The sequence below is a fragment of the Xiphophorus couchianus genome, chromosome 24 (assembly GCF_001444195.1).
Source record: "Xiphophorus couchianus chromosome 24, X_couchianus-1.0, whole genome shotgun sequence".
Classification (NCBI taxonomy): domain Eukaryota; kingdom Metazoa; phylum Chordata; class Actinopteri; order Cyprinodontiformes; family Poeciliidae; genus Xiphophorus; species Xiphophorus couchianus.
In genome coordinates, this window is record NC_040251.1 from 9,177,598 (window position 1) to 9,190,583 (window position 12,986).

General features: G+C 37.0%; 1 protein-coding gene, 2 long non-coding RNA genes and 1 pseudogene across 3 annotated transcripts; 2 read left to right on the forward strand and 2 right to left on the reverse strand.

The window, feature by feature from the left end:
- The first annotated feature begins 745 nt into the window (after positions 1 to 745).
- LOC114140403 (uncharacterized) lies at positions 746 to 6,671 on the forward strand. Its single transcript, XR_003594570.1, has 3 exons — positions 746 to 1,036; positions 2,835 to 2,842; positions 6,661 to 6,671. It is a non-coding gene; the product is annotated as an uncharacterized LOC114140403 (long non-coding RNA).
- On the forward strand, positions 1,466 to 2,636 carry LOC114140386 (P2Y purinoceptor 1-like). The gene has a single exon (XM_028010199.1). The coding sequence runs from the start codon at positions 1,524 to 1,526 to the stop codon at positions 2,508 to 2,510; it is 987 nt and encodes a 328-aa protein (XP_027866000.1). The 5' UTR covers positions 1,466 to 1,523; the 3' UTR covers positions 2,511 to 2,636.
- LOC114140405 (uncharacterized) lies at positions 3,762 to 5,024 on the reverse strand. The gene is made up of 2 exons (XR_003594573.1): positions 4,823 to 5,024; positions 3,762 to 4,303 (listed from the first exon to the last, which is right to left on the reverse strand). It is a non-coding gene; the product is annotated as an uncharacterized LOC114140405 (long non-coding RNA).
- LOC114140362 (UDP-glucuronosyltransferase 2A1 pseudogene) lies at positions 5,711 to 10,496 on the reverse strand (annotated as a pseudogene).
- Between the last annotated feature and the right edge of the window lie 2,490 nt (positions 10,497 to 12,986).

Below are 12,986 nucleotides of genomic sequence, written 5' to 3' on the forward strand. Positions count from 1 at the left end.
TATCATAGAAGAGGCCATGTCGGACTTTATCCACGGCATTAAGTGCTACAAGGCGAGCTACACGTCAATAGACGATGAGAAAGACAGGTACTGAACAACCCAGTACCTGTCTTTGTGTCACAACACTGCAAAAACAAAATCTTACCAGATAGTTTTGGTGTTTCTCAAACTTTTTCAGGCCCAGCAGGACCACTTACCTCATTTAACAACAGGGTTTTCGTGGTAGTAAATTAAATGAGCTCAAATTAAGGCCAGTAAAAGGTAGTAAAAAGTAATAAATTCAACTCCAGGTTTTCTGTGTAAACCCTGTTATCGTTTCAGGGCAAAGCCAGTGAGAAAGACACATAGATCCACTTTCTGAATAGATGAGACTTCATGTAACGTTGCGACTTCGAAACAAACTTAAACATAATGGCCGACAGAAGACTTGCATTACATATTTACCTAGCTAAAATACATATATTAAGATAACAGTTGTTTCTATTTTGGTAATCAGAAAATGTGTTCTGTTTTACATGGGTAAATGCATGACAAATGATTTATGGAACATATATTTTTTAAACTAAATCTAGCAATACACATATTAGATTATGTGTACTACTAGCAATTGGTCAATCTCAGGGGATTTTATTTTTTTTTCTATTAAGGTATAAAGTGAAAGGTGGTTGCATTTTTCCAGGTATGTTGCCTAAAAGCATATTTAGAAGCATAACTAATTTCATTGTTCCCAATAGTCTTTATTTTTTAAATGTAAAAACTGCATTGCATTCACAACAGAATCTGGTTTTCTAGGGCAAACACATGTGGATGCATATAAATATCAATAATTATATGTCTGAGGAGAGTTTGTTTAATTAATAACTGCTTAAAAATCAACAAATGTACATGTAAACACCAGATGGGTGTAATGATTTTCACCGCCACCAGATGGCACCAAACACTCAATCCAACTTGAAGAAAGGTCAAAAACAAATCTCATGACTTAACGCGAGGTTTAAACTGGTTTTAGTTCGGTTTAAACACAAAGTATTGCTCAGTATTACATGCAACCCCCCTGACAACCGAAGAAATCTTTAATGTAATTGAAACTGATGGTGGAGCAGAGCCAACATTCACAGCAAGGCCATCTTTTCACTACTATGGAGTTGGTCAATAATTCCTTAGTTGATATAAATGTACTTGTTAGGTTGGCATATTATCTCACTTATAACAAGATATTTTTGCTACAAAGGTCAAATGTAATATACAGGTTTTATTATATTGAATCATTAGCATTTCTTAATTTCTCTTTCACTTATAAAGAAATAAAATCTGCACCACACCTATAATATGACTCTCTAGATAGGTGTGGACAGCATGTTGCAGTTTCTTCTTTTTATTTAAATGCACAGATAACTCTGCCTACAACTAGGCAGGGCTTCAAAAAGGAAGTTATTTATGGCAGGTTTCCTTTCAGTTTATTTTCATCTGTGAGCGGAGCTTCGGAGGAGAAGGGCTGAGATCACTTGTTTCTGGAAGACAAAATGAATAAAACCAGTTGTCCTCAACCAGATAAGGAATTATTTGAACATAAAATACTGCCTACTCTTCACATCTTGGTGTTTATTGTTGGACTGATTGCTAATGGATGGGGATTGAACTCTTTGCGGAACAACTGGAGGAAACTGGGAAATATCAACATCTTTGTCCTAAACCTTGGACTAGCAGACATTTTGTATCTGCTCACTCTCCCCTTTCTGATCGTGTACCACCTTAAAGGAAACAAATGGATCTTTGGAGAAGAATTCTGCTTGGTAACAAGATTTTGCTTCAACCTGAATCTGTACTGCAGCATCGGGTTCCTCACCTGTATAAGTGTGTACAGGTACCTGTCCATTGTCCATCCCATGAGAACGATGGGGAGATTAACTACGACTCACTCTGTGGTCATCTCAGCCGTGGTTTTGATTCTGGTTTGTGCTCAAAGTTCTCCAGACATGTTCTACCCAAAAACATTTGGAAAAAAAAAATGTTTTGACAGTACCTCAAATCAACATATGAAGAGTTACCTGAAGTACTCCATCATATGGACGTCATTTGGATTTTGCATCCCATTTCTTATCACCATTTGGAGCTACGGACACGTGACTCTGGTTGTCTGCCGCTCAAATACGATTGACAAGGACCTGAAACGACGAAGCTTCAAGCTGTTGGTAATTTTGATTCTTCTCTTCTTGCTCTGTTATGCACCCTACCATGTCTTCAAGAACCTCAGCATGTATTCCAGAGTCCTCATAAATAAGAAGATATGCCCCAAATGGGATTCTGGAGTCTTTATAATGCGTCAGGCAAGTCGTGGTCTTGTGAGCCTGAACAGCGCTCTCAACCCGCTGGTTTACCTCCACGTTTATGAAGACATGGGTGCTCACCTCAAGCAGCAGCTGCAGGGAGGCCAACAGATGTTCAGTCGATTGTTTAAGTCAAATTCCTGCTCTGCGCCGGTAGCACAGAGTGACCCAGATGACTTGTGACATTTTTCTTTTTCATTCAATATATTAATTGATATTTTGTACATTTCTGTAAATTGTTTTACGCTTTGATTTATTTTTTCTTATGTTGTCAGATGCAAAGAATTAAAGTAATAGATTTAAAATGAAGTCAAATCGGTTTCAGTGTTTTACTAGAATAGTAATAGAATAATAATGAGAATCCTATTATTTTAGAATAATAAAACCTTGTACAATGTATAAACTCCAATTTATTCAATTAGTTCTCTTCTGACTTGTGCTTATATTAGTATGTTAGAATCTGTGTTGGAGAGAATATATTTTATAAAGTGTTTTACTGATTAGCAGATATATTTGTCACACATACTGTTTTGCTTCAATATTTACAAACACCCCTCCTAAACAAGAACATCTTAATTATTTAATGTTTTATGTAACTTATATTTTATCAAAGTTCTTGATTATTCAACACAAAACTGCAATGCTTACAAAATCCATTTTATGGACACAAGCTCAAATTTTAGGTTTCCAATTCATTTATCAACTAACCTTTTTTATTAATCTGCATGTGTATGTGTTGGGGGGGTTACTAGCAAACATTGATTAGCATTCTTTTTTTAAAGGTTTTTCTGGCATTTCTGATCTTTTGAGCAGATTAAATAAGAAATGGTTAAAAACAGAAGGGTCAAGATATATGGTTAAGGTCACAAAGAGTTCAAACCCTTTACTGCTGCTTTGAGAACAAATAACTTTTGTATACAGGGTAGCTGCTCTACATCTACACCATGCACTGCCCTGAAACATTCAAAACATTGAATATATGCATCATATTTCACCCTCAACATGACAAGAATAATATAGACTTAATATATTTATATTGATGGATAGTCTTAGGATTGTTTAATGTAATGACTGAAGTGATGATAAACCAAAACATACTCAATTTATTCATTAGATATCAACATGAATAAATGGAGTAATAGTAATAGCACAATACTACTTGATGCACTATTAGCTGGCATTTTGACAGCAGCCAATCGTCCAGGAGCAGCATTAACCAATCATTGGTGCTGATTGGTTGTTTCCCCTGGGCAGGTTGCCTGTCCATCACAGAGATAATAAACCAACAGGAGAAAATAATTTACGTCACTAAAACCCAGCAGTGGTAGCTGGGCGGATCTGAAACTAAAACACAAACACCACGGTTTCAGTTGCTATACATGAAGCAGCATTTCTCTAGAAATGTTGCAGGTACCAGAACCTTTTTCATTATAAGCCAATTCATTAGAAGCAAAGTATTTTTTCTTTAATTTCAAACCAGGTGTGACTAACAATTTAAGGAAACAGGACCAACAATCATATTCATATCTGAAAGCAAAGAATAACGGTTATACTTTTACAGCTAATGATAGCTTTACTTTTCGAACAGTTTTAATCTCATTTAACACGTTATTTATAAAATGAACTTGAAGATAGCGCATGAACCGAGATGTGACACAGTCATGAACTGTGTCACATCCTGAATGTGAGCTAAAACTCTGCCTTCTTCACCTCTTCTTCACCCAGTCATGCACACACTGACTGGAAATTATAGCAGAGAAATTATAGAATTAGAATTTGATGGGGGTTTTTTTCCCCTTCTAGGCATTATAAATGTTTCTAAAAGAGGAACACACTTTTTTAAACAATGCAGCGTCTGTTTCCATCTGATAATACAAAGCACATTATTTCCTATTACCAACTTCTGCTTTACTAATGTGTGATTATGAACCTGCTTTCTGCACTAGCAGCAATAGATTTATATGGGACTCTCAAACCTTTGATTCTTTCTGTTCACACATTGAGTTGAGACTGAAAAACTGCCTTTCTAACCAAAATAATAAACTCAAACAATATAGATAAATAATGAAATATATACAGATTTCTTAGTGTAGCCATGTGGCAGCAATACAGAAAACTCTTTAGCAGATTTTTCCGAGTCATGATGATGATTCCCATGTGACCTTGTTTCATTTTGGACTTTGGAATTCACATCACACTATAATCAGATAGTACTCATTGTTGACATGCAAATATACTGAATTTGGAAGATTTGTTGCATATTACTGGAAATTATAGCAGTGTAGAATTAGAATATGTTTTTTTTCTTCTTCTATAAGTGTTTTTAAAACAGAAATACACTTTTTTCACCGATGCTTGGTGTGATGTCAAGCAGCTGTTTCTATCTGATAATGCAAAACACATTATTTCCTGTCACCAACTTTTACTTTACTAATGTGTGATTATGAACCTGCTTTCTGCACTAGCAGCAATAGATTTATATGGGACTCTCAAACCTTTGAAAGTATTCATTCTGTTCACACATTGAGTTGAGACTGAAAAACTGCCTTTCTAACCAAAATAATAAACTCAAACAACAATGGACTTTGGAATTCACATCACACTATAATCAGATAGTACTCATTGTTGACATGCAAATGTACTGAATTTGGAAGATTTGTTGCATATTATTTTCCAATCCTTTGCTCTCTCTTTAAAGAGTCAGAGAATCCATAGAAATGTATTTTGCAACTGAGCAACAACTAGTGCAGTCTTTGATTGTTTTGGCAGCACTAGTCAGTGACTATTGCTATTTGCAGTTTGAGACGTTCGGAAATAATTCATCCACACAGTGCAGTGGTTCTTAAACTTTTCATAACAACGACCACCTGAGTAAGTTCTAAGATTTTCAAGTGCCGTATTGACAGACACATTACAACAACAATAAAATTAGTCGATCCCTTTTTCATTTTTCAGTATTTTGCTATAGTAATAATAATAATAATAATAAATGTGATATGCAGTAGTGTTGGTGCTGTCTTTGCTCATGTCTTTCTGCTTTTGGTTCATAGATCCGGGTAATGGGTTATGTAACCGATTCAATGTTTCCATCTCACCAAAATAAGTTACTTTGATGCTTGCGACAGACTGGCGACCTGTCCAGGGCGTACCCTGCCTCTCGCCCGGAACGTAGCTGGAGATAGGCACCAGCAACCCTCCCGACCCCATTAGGGACAAAGGGTGAACAGAAAATGGATGGATGGATGGATGGATGATGTTATCTTTTTGGCTTTGATGAGAAAAAGTTAACATCAAGACTACTGATCTTCTGATCAGAAGTAAATACTAGTTAATAGTAGTTCCAAAATGTTTTTTACTGCAGTATCAAAAATGGTCTTATCAGGTATATGCTGTGGTATTTATTGAGTTAAAAACATTTTTCACCATATTTTTTAGAGGACATATTGTGTGGTTTAATACAGTGATTTCAAGAAAATTTATATGGTGACACTTTGTAAATTCCTGCTCTTGATTACCTACAACAAAATGTATTATCACTCCCTCTATTCAACCTTAGACTTCCTGGTTCTAATCAAACTGCTAAAGCAGGTTCTACAGGAAACCCAAATCATCAAAATGATAAGCAACACAATTGCTAAACAGAATGCCATCACATCTAGGCAGTGGTAGGAATACCAGGGCATCTTATAAGACTCGGAGCGCAAATGTGGCGCACCCCGATGCCTCATGACATATTCGACCCAGAATACAGCACTGTCAACGGGTTTCATTGGTTTGTCATGATGAAGCTGTGATAGTTTGACCATATTCTGCTTGTAGGGTTTTTCTGGGTCTAAAATGGACTTCAGAGCGCTTTTCAGAGAGTCAACAGTCATTTTGGTCACGTCGACTATCTCAGCCACACCTCGTGCCTTCAGACGGAGGATGTTGTCGTACTGGTCAAAGATAAGTGGAATGCCTAGAACTGGTACGCCGTGGTAGATGGCCTGGTAGATGCCATTGGTGCCTCCATGTGTGATGAAAACCTTAGTTTTAGGATGGCCAAGGATGTCGTTTTGAGGCAACCATTCAACCAGCATAGTGTTGTTCCCTAAAGCAGCTGGTTGTTTACCAATATGTCTCCACAAAACTTTCTGAGGGAGGCTGGCAAATGCTGATGCGAAGGTTTCTGACACCTCGGGGCCAAGGTCGCTCAGCAGAGTGCCAAGAGTCATCACAATTACTCCATGTTCACCAGAGCTCTGCACAAATGCCTCTAAATCCGATGACAAAGGCTTGGATGGTTTTCCTTGGTAGCCTCCAATGTAGATGACGTTGGGCATGGTGGGGCGAGGGAACTCAAAGGTAAAATCAACCCGCATTAACCAGAGATCTGCAGCCTGTATCAGAGACAAGGTATTCACGTCATCTCCAAAATATTTATCACATACAACCTGGTATTTTGGACCAGAAACATAGTAGTACATGTAGACCAGCATGCCCTGGGAGATAATGTTGTGGAGTCTTTGGAAAAAGTGCATTTTGTCAGAGAAATGGGAGAACAAAGCAGGAATGTAGGACAGAGGAGAAGGAGCGATAGCAAAGTGACCCTCTCCACCGGGAATCCAGCGTACATTCAACACCAAAGGAAGCTGGAGATAGTGTGCCAGCAGCACTCCTCCTGGGAACGCAGGGTCCGTCAGACAAAGATCATATCCAGTTTCATTTAGCTGCCTTAGCAGAGTCTCATTCTCAAAGATGCTAATGACCAACTTTGCTACATCCTTCTGGTTTTCTCCAAACATATCGAACACATTCCTGTAAAACTGAAAGAAAGCCCATAATGTTCCTTCATTTCGACGGATTTCCATAGACCTCTCCAGGAAAGACGTCATAACTTCTTGGCTCTCGATGTTTCCTGGCTGCTCCTGTTGAATCGTAATGGACATGTAAAGGGGGGAAAATTCAGAAATGTACCAGCTGGTTGAGGAGCGGAACACCGTTATCTCATGCCCCCGAGAATGTAATGCTTCCAAAAGGATTTTCATGTTCAGCCAGTGACTCCCATCCACTGGGAAAACCAACACTTTTCCACCGTCACCAGTTGACAGCAGCGCTGCAGACAACAGTAGGATCACCAGAACTGGACTCATTTCTGTATAACAGACACATAATGTCAGATTGAGATTAACTTAATTTTGTTAAATTTACAACATAATAAAATAAAATAAAATGCTTTTTCATAAATTGATAATCAAAAAATCGCATACATATCTTTACAGAATACTTATATACATACATACAGTATCTACATAACAGTTAAAACTCACCAAAGAAGCTCATAATTTGAGATTATCATTCAGTTCATTGCAGTTTCACCACTAGTAACTTTTATATTTACTTTACTTCTCTCTTTAGCATGTTGAAATGTTAACAAACATGAATATTTTATTTTAAACAATATTCTGATAGTTTTTAGAAATTGTATTTCTAATATATTAAATATGAGGCCTCCAAATAAGTTTGTTGTCCAGAATTATACTTAAACATTTCATCTTGTAAACTCCATTTAAATGTTAATTTACATTATTGTACATCTGATCACCAGAAAATACTATAAATTTAGATCCATGGCACCAAGTTTCCATGTTTTAAATGTTTTTTTTTGTTTTTTTCAGCTTGAAGAGTTATGTTTATTTGTGTGTTTTACATAAGGTTTTTAGGATGTGCGCAGTTTTAAATGATATGGTCCAACATGTCTGAAAATTATATAAAAATAATATATTTATTTATATAGTGCCCACTCACAGCACCATCTCAAGGAGCTTAGCAGCATAAAAACAATTTTTATTCACAAATACATAGTTAAATAATGTAGACAGATTTCAAGCTGGTTATCTGAACAGCTGCAAAGCTGCAAAATGAGACGCAGTACTGTTTGGGTAAACCACAGTAGCTATACCTGCTTGGCCAAAATGTCCTTCAAAGTCTTGTGGTTGTCGAAAACCACACACATTGTGTCAGTTCACACTACAGCCGTGCACATTTCCTGCAGAATGCATCAAACGACCACTTCTTTCTCAACAACTATAACTCAACCTGTTGCAAGCAATTGATTAAAGAGCATTTGAGTAACCTAAATTTGAATTGCGTTGCTTTTTATTGGACCTAAGAGTAGTACTGTATGTTAATTGTTACCAGTATTCATGCCACTTTGCGAACATTTGAACTTGTATAGCATCCATTGTCACTACTGGAGTCATTAAATCAAGCATATCTCTCTAGATCAGTGTTTTTCAACCTTTTTTGAGCCAAGGTACATTGTTTTCATTGAAAAAATCACGAGGCACACCACCAACCAAAAATGTAAACAAATGATACTCTATCGCCACCTATATTAAATATATAGTCATTTTTCTTTTTATAAACTTTTCCATCACTGTCATCACAGTCTTGCTAGATACAATGCTCTCACCGCTACCTGTCACATTCACGCATCACTAATTCTCTTGTTTTAACGTACAATGCTATGTTCCTACTGCCATCTAGTGGTAAGGAAATTACATAATTATGCCGCTAATCACTACTACAGCACACACACTCGAAGATAGCATATTATTTGCAGATAATTAATTTGTTTTCAAAAAATCTTTTTTAGACCAATTAGGTGAAATTTCCACGGCACACCTGACGATCACTCACGGCACACTAGTGTGCTGCGGCACAGTGGTTGAAAAACACTGCTCTAGATAATTACAATATTAGTTTTATACTTGATCTTTTGCATTTGAAAATATATTTTAATTCAAACCCCCTAAAGTTTATTCATTACTTATTCAAAAAATCAATCCCACTTTTCCTAGAAAACATCTTGACAATATTAAAGACAAATTGGGAAGAAAGTAGAATTGGTTGTGAATGTTTATGTCCAATTATAAGTGGCATACAACTAACAAAATTTGAGACAAAAAAGATTAAAAGTTAAAAAGTGGTGGTAGTGGTTTGATAGTCTCCAGCTACTTTGTTACTTTAAGGCGAGACAATTTTATCTCACATAATTTCAGCAACAAGGCAATTCAAAGTCATTTACATGATTAGAAGGAAAACAAAACTACAAACTAGCAAAAACCATTACATTACAGTAGCAAAGTAAATGAAAACGATGACAAGTTGGAAAAATACTGCAGTTTTCTGGAGGTTTGTTGAAGACTAGTGGAACATAAATGAGCCCTTGAATGCTGCTTCTTCATGTTTACTTCTGACTCTTGAGAGGTAGAGTAGACCTGGACCAGAAGATCTGAGTGGCTTGGAACATTGATACAACAGCAGATCTTTAACATATTTTAAACTAGCAAACGTATCTCAGGTTACTTTTTATAAAATCTCTACCTGCTAGGTAATATTTTTGTTATTTTAGCACATTTTTAAGCAGTCCAGAAAACTCCTCCAATTAAATCAACATATCTCTCTACTAAATATGAATGATTACAATCACCAGTTACTGCTTGTTGTGTACTTTGGAGCTATTCCTGTTTTGATCATGTTTCTGTTACAGCTATTCTCTGCTTGGTTGAAACTTTTTACCTGAGCCACATCCTCTAACCAGCAAACCAATAAGATGGCCTTGTTTATGTTTCATTGCACTTTGGTTTCTGTACGAGTGTGTGTGCACGTTTGCCACAACCACATGTGCAAGCTATATGTGCAGCACAAAATGTTCTCAAGGCAGACAAGCCTGACAGAAACGAGAAAAAACAGATTCACAGACCCAAATACAGATGCTGATAAAACCAAATTATGCATCCTCAAGTTGGAAAGTTAGATTGCTTTCAAGTTTGATAATGCAGAACATACATAACCACATGCGTGATTGGTTTTACAAAGTGAACCAAAAAGACATCAAAGGTGTAGGCAACGGCCTCAGCTCCTTCAATACTGAAATGAGCACAAGTGTGGGGAAAGTACAGCATACCAGTAAAAAAATTAATCAGTGTCTTATTAAATGTTGCAACATTTATCTTTGAAATGATGAAATTAAATAATATTATCTGCAGTAAGATGAAATCTGATAGGTTGATAAAACTGATTCTCACCTTCAGCCTTGGTAGTTTCTGTTTCTTTCAATTCTAATCCAAACTACAGGCAATAAAATGTCTGGCCTTGTCATGCAACCGTCATGGTCAGCTGTTGGGTGAAATGCAAGTGAATATATAACTTCATGCTCTTAAATAAACTTGCCCAGTAGGCTGGCACTGCATGTAAGCATATTTTAACTAGCCCCCACCAAACCCTCTGCAAACTGCAAATATAAAACTGTTCTCTCCTGTTTGCCATTTTTGTGCAGTCATGCTCAAATGCATCAATAAATTTAACAGGGTCAAAAAGTACTTTTGTCTAAGAATAAAGCTAAATGTATAAACCTGTTCAATAAATCAGAATATTATTGAAAAGTCAATTTAATTCAGGAACTTTATCACCAAGTCAAAACATATTAGTTACACAGATGGATATTTGGCAGCCTTTGTTCTTATTAATTATGAGGATGTTTCCACTTACAATTAATGAAAATGTGTTCACAATTTGAATATTAAATCAGACCATAACAAACTGTTTTCATACATTAATGTAGCCGTATTGAAATGTTTACTAGCTTCAATTTTCAAAAGGTACTTTTAATATAAAAATGAGCCTCATTCTAATGAATTGAACATGACTGTCGGAGTGACAACACAGTCAAGCCTGGTTGACATCTTAAACAAAGATAAGTGTTTCTTCACTGGCCTAAAGCGAAAGTGATTGTCTCAAGTGTTAAAGTTGAAACTGTACTGTGAATAATCAAGTTCAAATTTATTGTATAGCACATTTCAGCAACAAGGCAGTTCAGAGTGCTTTACATTATAAAAACATAAACATCCTAAAAACATCATGCAATTACCAATTATAAAACGACTAAACATTAATAAGCAAAAGCTAAACATATATAAAATGGAAAATCCAGCTTAATTTTTCTATTTACCACAAAGTGACCATGAAGTCACATGTTCATGATTAATTTGCATTTATGTCTGTTTGCATATGAATTCAGTTTTGCTTTTCTGTCACACTTAAATATTTCAGATCATTGAAATAACTTCAATATCAGATCAAGACAACCTGAGATAAAACCAAAAATGCCTTTGAAAAAGATTATTTAATTTATCACTTTTGACCCCAAAAATCTAAAGCTTCCAGTTATTGCTGGCACCAGCTGCATTTTGTAACTACTTGTGTGCTTAATGGGAACAAGAAGTCCTGACCTCTGAGATAAATACAATCTCAACCAAAGAACATACAGGTTTTTGGACTGTTGGAGGAATCAATAGCAGCCGGTTAGAACCCACACATGGACTATGAGAATCTGAAATCTCCTAACAGGGCTAACAGCACGGACAAAATGGACCATATCATTTCCTCAAGCTTTTCCAAGTCTTGTGGGCAGTTGCAGAGGTTGCTGTTTGCTTTGCATGAACTGCAAACAGGTCAGGTTGCCAAATTGCTGCCCTCGACAGTACAGCAAACATGCAAAAATAAGAAACTCAGTTCAACTTGTACGACAGAGTATTATGGCCACAGTAAGAAAATAAATAAAATTACGAGAATAAAGTCATGTTGAAGTCATGAGAATGAAGTCATGTTGCGAGAATAAAATCAAAACAATGTGAGAATAAAGTCGTGATATGAGAAAGTCATATTTCACAAATAAATTCATAATATTAAGAGTAACGTAAGCATCATAATACTACCACTTTTATTCTTGTAATGTTATGATTTTATCCATCCATCCATCCATCCATCCATCCATCTTCTTCCGCTTCTCTGGGGTCAAGTCACAGGGACAGCAGCCTAAGTAAGGAGGCCCAGACTTCCCTCTTCCCAGCCACTTGTTCCAGCTCCTCCATGGGAATCCCAAGGCGTTCCCAGGCCAGCCGAGAAACATAGTCCCTCCAGCGTGTCCTGGGTCTTCCCCGGGCCTCCTCCCGGTGGGACGTGCCAGGAACACCTCACCAGAGAGGCGTCCAGGAGGCATCCTGACCAGATGCTCGAGCCAACTCAACTGACTCCTCTCGACGTGAAGGAGCAGCGGCTCCCGGATGACTGAGCTTCTCACTCTATCTCTAAGGGAGAGCCCAGACACCCTACAAAGAAAACTCAGTTCGGCCGCTTGTATCCCAATCTTGTTCTTTCGGTCATGACCCAAAGCTCATGACCATAGATAAGCGTAGGAGCGTAGATCGACCGGTAAATCAAGAGCTTCCCTTTTTGACTCAGCTCTCTCTTCACCACGACAGACCGGTACAGCATCCGCTTCACTGCAGATGCTGCACCAATCCGTCTGTTGATCTCCCGTTCCATTTTTCCCTCATTCGTGAACAAGATTCCGAGATACTTAAACTCCTCCATTGGGGCAGGACACCCCCCAATCCGAAGTAGGCACTCTACCCTGAGAAGAAAGGGTAGAGTGAGAATAAAGTCATAATATTATTGTTATAATATTATGACTTTATTCTTGTAATTATGTGACTTTATTCTCAGAATTCTATTTTTTTTTATTTCTTAGTGTCACTCCAATACTCTCTGGTAAACGTCAGCTTGTTCTCATGAATCTAGTTATCTTTTAAATCGTGTGACTTAAAATAAAAG